Source organism: Babylonia areolata, chromosome 23 (assembly GCF_041734735.1).
Source record: "Babylonia areolata isolate BAREFJ2019XMU chromosome 23, ASM4173473v1, whole genome shotgun sequence".
Taxonomy (NCBI): domain Eukaryota; kingdom Metazoa; phylum Mollusca; class Gastropoda; order Neogastropoda; family Buccinidae; genus Babylonia; species Babylonia areolata.
The window spans coordinates 36,283,272-36,293,271 of NC_134898.1; the positions used below are offsets into that span (position 1 = coordinate 36,283,272).

Below are 10,000 nucleotides of genomic sequence, written 5' to 3' on the forward strand. Positions count from 1 at the left end.
TGGTGACCGAATCCAATGAATCGCAAACGTTGACAGGGACAAGTGCAGCTCACGCATGCTGTCTGGATAAATTGATCCGAAGCGTTAGCGAAACCAACGAGAACGGTGACAACGGGTCTTATTTCGGTGATGCTGATGATGAACTGGGTGCGTCGTTTGACTCCAGTCAGCAGGGCAGTGTCACCAGCTGCTACTTCAGAGAGCGACTCGCCCTCTTCCACAAACACCATCACCCCAACAGACCTACGTCCACTCCGAAAGATCAAACAGAGTGTGTGGTTTGCGATGTTGCCAATGACAGGTGTGAAGCTCACGCTATGGATGACGACTCAGCATCATCCATTCTGAGTTTAGACATGATCAACATCGAACAACAGCCACTGTCGCCCAGTACACAATGTGCTCGTGTCGGTGACTACCTTCTTCAGATGAGCCAGACTTCTGTAGACTCCCTCCACTACGGAGACTCGGCATCAGTTGACATGACAGACTTGGATCGACTGTACCTGGAGGCTGCCGCAGAAGAACTGAACACTTTGCAGGATGATATTGTATCCCAGACTGGATCAGAGGACGGTAAGTGTCTGCGTTTCGACGAATCAGAAAATAGCGCAACGTCCGATGAATCAGGCCAGGAAGACAGCGATGATCAAGTGGAGGCGGCGTGCCTTGGAGCGAGCCCTGATGGAAGTGATCAGGTGGACGGAATGCCTGACCCGAGTGTCGGGGCGGACCGCTCCAACCTGAGTCTGGATGTGGGGTACCCTCAGGGCACTGCTTTGCTCATGGACGCTGTGCACTCGCTTCAGCAAGACATCGAGGAGGAGATGTCTTCCCTGGAATCCGAGTTTGAAGAAGGTGAGCATGATGCATGTGATGTGCTTGAATGAGAAAATCGATTTTTGTTGTGGTGGTGGCGGTGGTGGTGGTGATGGCAGTATCATGTTTTAGGGTTGGAGTGGGAGTAGAAATGTAGTATGTTTTTCCTTCTATTAAAAAAAATAAAATTATTTTTAATAATAAAATTGCAGTCCTGTCACTCTGCGCCTTACACCCACGCCTCTCTTCTTGAACCCCATCATGATTATACGACAGCCACACCAAGGTTCGTCTGCCGCATTGAGTCCCGGCGCCAGAAGCCTGCAAAGAAGTATCAGTGTTAAGGTTGTCAGACGACCGCGCACCAGAGGAGACCCTGTACTGCTGTTGAGTTCCTTCAGGGGTGCTCAGTGGTGTCTTGTCTGATCCAGCACACACTCGCAGGACATCGCCTATAGTAAGCCTCATGTCGACGGCGATAGAATTACTCCTAGATCGCGAAGCGAGACTGAATGGGCTTACCTTCGTTGGTTGGTTGGCATTTGTTATGAATAACTAGTTCCAATTTCAGTTATTGGTTTTGGTTTTCGTTGCTTGAGTCCGAGTTTGTTTGCAGCTATGGTATAACATTTCTTCTTGTTCTTCTTTCTTCTTCTCCCTCCTTCTCCTCCCCAACCCATTCTTCTTCTTCTTCTTCTCCTCCTCCTCCTCCTGCTCGTTATTAGTATTGTTGTTATTTGTTATGTCTGTTTTCTTTTAATTGTGTTCAGTTTCATCATCAGTACATTCTTCTTCTTCTTCTTCTTCTTTTTCTTCTTCTTCTTCTTCTTCTTCTTCTTCTTCTTCTTCTTCTCCTCCTCCTCCTCCTCCTCCTCCTCCTCCTCCTCCTCCACCACCACCACCTTCTTCTCCTCCTCCTCATTATTAGTATTGTTGTTATTTGTTATGTCTGTTTTCTTTTAATTGTGTTCAGTTTCATCATCAGTACATTCTTCTGCTTCTTCTTCTTTTTCTTCTTCTTCTCCTCCTCCTCCTCCTCCACCACCACCCTCTTCTCCTCCTCCTCATTATTAGTATTGTTGTTATTTGTTTTGTCTGTTTTCTTTTAATTGTGTTCAGTTTCATCATCAGTACGTTTTCTTCTTTTCTCTCAAAAAAAAAAGGTTTTCTTTTCTAGTATTTCATTTCATTAGTTTTCCATTTTCTTTCTTTCTTTTTTTCTTTCTTTGCTTATAATTTTTTTTTCTTTTCCTTTCTTTCTTTCGTTCTTTTTTTTTCTTTTTCTTCTTCGTCCTTTTTTCTTTCTCTGAACGAAAGCTTTGCAGAGCCGACTACACTCGCCCGACCACTGCTGTCACTCCCCTTGCTACTGCGGCACGCAGTCTTCCCACATCCTCAACCTTGGCACCAGCCGATCGAGCCAAAGCCAGAGCCAGAGCCACCAGAGCCAAAGCCAAAACCAAAGCTTAAGCCAAAGCCGAAGCCAGAGCCAACAAAGCCAAAGCCGAAGCCAGAGCCAACAAAGCCAAAACCAAAGCCAAAGCCGAAGCCAAAGTCGCCAGACCCGAAGCCGAAGTTGCTGCTCACTAAGCCCCGAGGCTGCGGAAGCCGTACGGATGCTGGCTCGCATCGGCGATGAGGTTCAGCAGCAGCACTTTGAGGAGCTGGACCGCGCGGTGGAAAGGCTGCTTGGGTCGCTGCATCTGGCGTCTGGGGTCTTCTCCTACGAGGCCTTCAGCAAGGCCGCCGCCCCAGTGGTTCTGGACGGGGAGGTGGGCCAGTGGAAACAGGTGAGGGTACTCTGTGTGTGTGTGTGTGTGTGTGTGTGTGTGTGTGTGTGTGTGTGTTGGTTTTTGTTTGTTTGTTTGTATACATATCATTATTGATTTATTTTCATTTAATAATAATTGTTATTTTTTGATTGATTTACTGATTTATTTGTTTATCTATTCATTGTGTATTTTTATTTATTTGTTTATTTATTAATTAATTAATTAATTAATTAATTAATTTATCTATTCATTTATTCGTTTATTTATTTATTTATTTATTTACTCATCCATTTATTTATCTTTTTTGTGGTATCGGTTTGGCGTTTAACCATAAATTTTGATTGATGGTTGGCAGTCGGGCGGTGAGTTTGAATGATACTCCTCAAACATGTGGTCATGTTACACACACACACACACACACACACACACACACACACACACACACACACACACACACACACACACAGCTTTACAACGATGCATTAAAAGCAACAACAACAACGACAACATCCACAGCAACAATGTAACTGGATATTTTCATTTGACGAAGAAGCGGGAACTCTGTTCCTCAATAAACGCTTATTTCAATTGCACCTTTTCATACTCTCGTTTCCGTCATTTTCTTCCCTTATGAAATTGTGTCACGTTTTGTTTCGTTAACGATAACATGATTGTTGATTCTGTTGTTGTTGTTGTTGTCTTTTTGTTTCCCTTTCTAGGTGGGAATGGGTGAGGTGAGGGTGGCTGATGCTGTTGAAAGTCTAAATCATTCCATTAACATCTTTATGAACGGTATCATCCATGAATATATTATATCGATCCCTCCCTTTTCTCCCCCGTCTCTCCACCCTGTGCTTCCCCCCCCCCTCCTTGCTCCCCCACGCTCGCCCTCCCCCCCCCCCCCCCGCCCTCCCCACGCACCCCACTCTCCATCCCCGACACCTTTACGCTCTTCTCACCCGCATTCCTGTTCCACAGGCGAACGTGCCCACAAAGAGACAAAGAGATCATATTGCACACGATGTTGGAAGACAGAGGAAACTGTTGTGGTGTTGTTCATCAATGCACTTGCCCTTGCACTCACCACATACATGCATATTACCGATCGAAAGACCAGAATACACTCAGTAAAAAAGCAACACACTCGCAAAGCAGCAAGTCGGCCCTTATGACGATAAAAGCAAGGAGGGGTGGATGGGGGAGGGGGGGTAGGAGGGGGGGAGGGGGGGGGCCTTGCACCTGTTCTTTTTGATATTCTTTGACTTTTCTGACGATTTCCGATTTTCCTAGATGTAGACCACACGTTGTTGTTGGGTTACCAGCAAGCCTGCCAGCTCGCTCATTTCCCTTAACACCTGCATGTCCCGGGCAGTATGACCATGTCAGTTTTTGAATCTGAAAGTTGCGCATTGCTTCATGCCACTGTGGGCTTCCCATTCCACTTTCAATTTTTTGTACGAGGTTCATTGAGACAGTTAGAATCATGGCATGTTGGTTTCCAGGCATATGAATAGATGGTGGTTCGTCCGTCAGGATAATAGCCACTGGAGAGCATGTGTCACAGCTTCAACTTCCATCGTTAGGCTGGAGGTTGTGACTTTGTAAGCAGCATTCTCTTTCCTGATTGTTTTTCCATTTTTCTTCGCAGTGAATCCCCAACTGGACTGGTCTTTGGTGATTGAGCCATCTGTGTATATGATGATGTCCTGGATGGACATACGGAAGGATAGACGAACGGATGGACGGACGGACGGATGGATGGGTGGGATGGATGGGTTGGTTGGTTGGTTGGTTGATGGGTACGTGTTGCAGGTGGCCACGCTCCTGTTGTATAGCCAGCGTGTGGCCCTCCACCTGACCCGCTTCGGGCGCCAGGGACTGAGTAGGGTGGTGGACTACACAGCACGCATGTTGGTGGACACTGCTGCCGACTTCATCATCCGGCAGGGAGGCTGGGTAAGTTCTTTTTTCTTTTCTTCTTCCCAATTTTATGATGCATTGGGCTTTCAGTCTGAGGGTCCCGGCTTCGAATCTCGGTAACGGCGCCTGGTGGATAATTTTTTCCGATCTCCCAGGTCAACATAACTATGTGCAGACCTGCTTGTGCTTGAAACCCCTTCTTGTGTACACGCACGCAGAAGATCAAATACGCACATTAAAGATCCTGTCATCCATGTCAGTGTTCGGTGAGTTATGGAAACAAGAACACTCCCAGCATGCACACCCCCGAAAACGGAATATGGCTGCGTACATGGCGGGTAAATAAACAAAACGGTCATACAAGTAAAATGTTGCATGTCTGTCTGTGTATGTGTGCGTGCCTGAAATATAATTGTATGGCACAGGAAACGAATGATGAGCACCCAATGGCTGCCGTCAGAGGGCTCTACCCAGGTAGGCTGCCTGTTGTGTAAATGACCCCGTGTTTGTAAAGCGCTTAGAGCTTGGTTTCCGACCGAAGATAGGCGCTATATAAGTATTCATATCATATATCATATCATATCATGTCATAGACAGTTGTGTCTGACTATGACCATCAGAACAGCAGAGGAGGCAACTGCTGTCCCGACTATCTGGGCTGGAATTTGATTTGATGTGGAGAGAGTCTTGCCCCATATACATCCCCACTCTCTGGGCCAAGAGGGTTTTAGGACAGTTGGTGTTGGGATGGTTCCCAAAGGCCAACTAGCCCCCAAGACTGCAGCACTAATTAAGGGTTAGTGCAATCTTACCTCCCAGTTTGAGAGTCATAGTCCTTCACTAAAGACTAAGCTGTAAATGACCCCCCCCCCCCTTTAATTGATAAATCATTGATCGTACAGCTCTCACTTTGCTATTGGCCCAACTGTAAGCTTATGTCAATGATACAAACTACGCGTTGGGCCGAATCTTCCTAATTGCTAACTCACTCACGCACTCACGCACTCACTCTCGCACTCACTCTCGCACTCACTCATTTACATGCTTACTTTTTACTTACTTACCGCCTGTTATGCCCTATGACATATAGTTCAGCAACGAATAACCACCACCGTTGTCTGTTTTGTATGGGGTCAGTTACTGAATGGCGCCCCCAGTGTGCTTTCAGCGTCTAGAGTTCTCTTTCTTCAAACTGCTCTGCGCCAGGTGTTGTCTTTTGGCTGTCCACCTTTGCATCTGATTTACCTTCTCTTATCCAGTGAATAGTTGTGCGCGTGATGTTAATTATCTCAGGTTTTTTATTTCGCATGGCGCGTCCAAACTGTTTCCACCGCTTTTGTCATGATGATGGTCTCCATAGCACGTGCGCGCGCGCGCGAGCACACACACACACACACACACACACACACACACACACACACACACACACACACACACACACACAATACTCATGCATATTATGTATACTTACATGCACGGACATTATTGCACATAAGCTTTCGTGACCTGGGGTTTTTGGTTATACTTCCGAAGCCATCCTCTGTAGTTTCAGAAGAGAAAAAAAAGCATAAAGCTTTTGTATACTGGCATGTTAGTTGTATCAGGCTAGCCTTTTTCTCCCCCCCCCACCCCCTCCAAGAAAAAAGAAAAAAAAGAAGGAAATTTCATGATGATGACACACAAAATGCGAAAAACGAATTTGAATGCAAATCACAGGGTTTTTTTTTAGCAGCTAGGTCGTTTTGCATCTTGTCTGTTTGTTTATCTTATTTATTTGCATGTCTGTTTTTCTAACAAAGTGAATAAAATAAATGAATAAAGAAATGAATGAAAAAACAAACTAATATAGAAACAAGAGAGGCAAGGCCTTCAAGACTCACTTGTGACACACTTTTAAAAAAGAATCTAATCGTTAAAATGTGTTCTGTATTTGTTATTATAAAGCTTCGGGTTAAAAAAAAAAAAAGGAAAAAAAGTCCTAATCACATTCGAACCCCGCGTGTTCGGGTGAAAAGAAACTGCCTTACCCATTACACTATCGCGGCTCCTTAACTGACGTTCTAAAATTTAATATTTGAACATACTTTTGTAAAGGGCGATAAATCAATTGCGGTATTCGCAGTGAGAACGCTGTTTAAATCATATCATTCTGGTGTATCTTGGGCATTCAAAAAATCTTTTAAGGGCAATAAAAAATTCTTTTTAAGTCCGCGGTAAAGGAGACGTGGCTATCGCCGCGATCACACTGCAACAGCAACATTTAGCCGTTTTCTCTAGATCTAGATAGATGTACAAGTTTAGTTACACCCGCCGGCAATGCAGTACGACACGGTCGATTCAATTTCTCTTTTATGTTCATTCTAGTTTATAGTTTTAAAGTTGATATGAAAATTTAGTATTTTGTTAAACTAATAACATGTAGAGCCAAGTACAAGTACTTCTAAACGTCGTATGAAGTGAAACGGACTTCATTTTGAGAAAAGTCAAGACTGGAAATTTTTTCGTTTCATCAATTCAAGGGTATTAACTCGCATGGTTTACAAATTTTAACTGTGAATTCCGACTGATTCTGTGGATATTTTTATGGTAGTTTGGGGCATAATCCAGTAAGTGATGAGGCGTTCACAAATCTTTCTCTGAATAAATATTTAACGGTCTCCTTCTCCAACTTTCCATCACATGTTATCGTGTATTGTCCATTGAATATAGGATTGAACGGGCAGGTCAACAACTTGAAACAAAATGGCGTCGTTCGCGTTCGCGAAGAATATGAGCACGCGCTTTGAATGTGTATAAACATTGTATATGCAACTGATTTTTGCCCATGACCTTCAGGGCTCAGCCAGTAGATCTATAAAGTCCACTCGTCGTATTGATTTTAGTATTTTCCGAAAAAGACCTCTTGGGCGAATGAACATAGTGAAAGCCCTGTACACTGAGAGTAAAACACACAAGCTTTTTTATGTATTGAGTATAATTTCAAAATGTAATGTTTAAGATGAGAAAGATCAGTTTAAAGCAAATTAAGTCCCCTAGCATTAATTACAGATTAATTTCCCTTTTTTACTATTTGCACCAAAACGTTTGCAAAATAAATAAAACTTCCATGCTTAGCAAAAGAAGTTCCTGTTTGAACAAAAAATGATAATAATGACTGCTCTTGTTGTTGTGTCAGAATATCAGATCAAAGTTCCAAGTTTAGAGAATAGAAAAAAATATAAATATAACAGTAAATGCAGTTTGCATATAATTTGGCTTCTTTTTTTTTGCCAGTGCCCGTCCCAGAGGTGCAATATTGTTTTAAACAAGATGATTGGAAAGAACTGAATTTTTCCTATTTTTATGCCTAATTTGGTGTCAACTGACAAAGTATTTGCAGGGAAAATGTCAATGTTAAAGTTTACCACTGACACACAGACACACACACACAGACACACACACACACACACACACACACACACACACACAGAGACAACGGAACACCGGGTGAAAACATAGACTCACTTTGTTTACACAAGTGAGTAAAAAAACCCAACTTAATGAGCAAGAGCGCACGCGCGCGCACTGTGTGTGCATGTGTATGTGCATGTGTGTGTGTGTGTGTGGGGGGGGGGGGGGGGTTGGTGGGTGGGTGTGCGCTGCGTTTTAAATTATCAATTTGATAACCAGGTGACAATGGAACAGAAAGGTAGCAGAGTCGTATACTTAAATACAAAGCGGAGTAAACTGAACACGTCTTACATTCATGTCTGTATTGTTACTTGGAAGACTGGGGACTGGAAGGGAGTGGAGGTAGTCAATATTACACAATAAAACAACAACAAACTTTGTAACCAGCAGGAGTTGTTGTTATCATAACCAGGTACCGCCAAAAACCGTGAAGACATTCCTTCCGACAGAAAGTGTACCATTCTGTCTCTTCCTGCTAACAATAGAGAGGAATCAGTGTGAAGTGAAGTATGTTCCAGTTCATTTGCCGATTTCCGGTTCCTCAATGACGGCGTCCCTGGCAACAAAAAGGGGCAAATGTTGACTGAACAAAAAAAAGAAGTATGTATGTAACGACAAAGAATTGATAGTAATAATGACCAGGTCTTCGATAATCTGTCTGCAATTGACGCTTTCACCGCCAGTCAGTTTAGAATACAAAATTCCTTTGTGGTATAAACACAGAAAAGACAGTGGCTAAGAATAGCTGGGGATTCCCCCTGCAATGTATAGAAAATATGGCCTATCCTACCACCGAACATTAAGTGCAGTAGGTTCATGGATAACAGACCAATGAATGGTCACCTTTCAGTGACATGGGTCCTCTACCATGCCTGTGCATAAATGCGAGCTTGGCGGTGAAAGGGTTAAGCTAGGCTTTTATATGATTGGCTCTGTTCGCTATTCTACCACACTGTAATAGTGATTGGGACCTTCGGTATCTGCAAGAAGGTCTTTCGTTATTAATGTTGTTTGTTTCGCTGTTCTCCCGACACTGTCTACATTCAAAACATCCCTGAAAAGGCGTCTTTTCCAGAAAGCATAATTTCCATTGATTTTCACTCTTATGATAGCCGAAGTGGTCCTATCTATCTATCTGTCTGTCTGTCGGTCGATCGGTCTGTCTGTCTATTTCTCTCTCTCCTTCACTCCCTGTGGATATATATATATATATATATATATATATATATATATATATATATATTTATATTGTACACACACACACACACACACACACACACATATATATATATATATATATATATATATATATATTGTACACACACACACACACACACACACACACACACACACACACATATATATATATATATATATATATATATATATATGTGTGTGTGTGTGTGTGTGTGTGCTTGCGCACGCGCGTACAATAAAACCTCAGTTCCATATCTTGAATTCTTCTTTCTATTCCAAATTGGAATTGGCGCGACTGAAAACTGCAGAAAGGGCTCAGCAGCGGTGCAGAGCCTGTTCTGATGGGTGGCCTCATGGCAGCCTAACGCTGATGGCTTCCTGAGCACTACTGACAGTGGGTCTGCCGACAGACCGTGGATGATCGACGGGCGCAACAGCCGAGTGCTTAAAACGTTGGACTTGCCATCCGAGGGTTCCGGGTTCGAATCCCGGTCACCGGAGGCGCCTGGTGGGGTAAACGGGGAAAATTTTTTTCCGATCTCCCAGGTCAACAGATGTGCAGACCTACCAGTGCCTGGACCCCCTTCGTGTATAATTACACGCATGCAGAAGATCAAAATTAATACGCACGTTAAAGATCCTGTAATCCGTATCAGCGGTTGGTGGGTTATGGAAACAAGAACATACCCAGCATGCATATCCCCGAAAACGGAGTATGGCTGCTTACATGGCGGGGTAAAAACGGTCATACACATAAAAAGCACCACTCGTGTACATACGAGTGAACGTGGAAGTCGCAGCCCACGAACGAAGGACGAAGACCGGGGCTGGTCGTTGGTCGT

General features: G+C 43.7%; 2 protein-coding genes across 2 annotated transcripts in view; one reads left to right on the plus strand and one right to left on the minus strand.

The window, feature by feature from the left end:
* LOC143297653 (uncharacterized) overlaps positions 1-10,000 on the plus strand; it is a 47,410-nt gene that overhangs the window by 21,860 nt on the left and 15,550 nt on the right. The window contains exons 2-4 of the mRNA XM_076610071.1: positions 1-858; positions 2,137-2,609; positions 4,404-4,547. The exon at positions 1-858 is cut by the window's left edge and continues 692 nt beyond it. Of these exons, the coding sequence (XP_076466186.1) occupies positions 1-858; positions 2,137-2,609; positions 4,404-4,547 (1,475 nt within the window). The remainder of the gene's footprint in view (positions 859-2,136; positions 2,610-4,403; positions 4,548-10,000) is intronic.
* Positions 8,294-10,000, minus strand: part of LOC143298302 (lactose-binding lectin l-2-like) — a 7,448-nt gene continuing 5,741 nt past the window's right edge. The window contains exon 5 of the mRNA XM_076611123.1: positions 8,294-8,517. Within this exon, the coding sequence (XP_076467238.1) occupies positions 8,481-8,517 (37 nt within the window). The 3' untranslated portion in view covers positions 8,294-8,480. The remainder of the gene's footprint in view (positions 8,518-10,000) is intronic.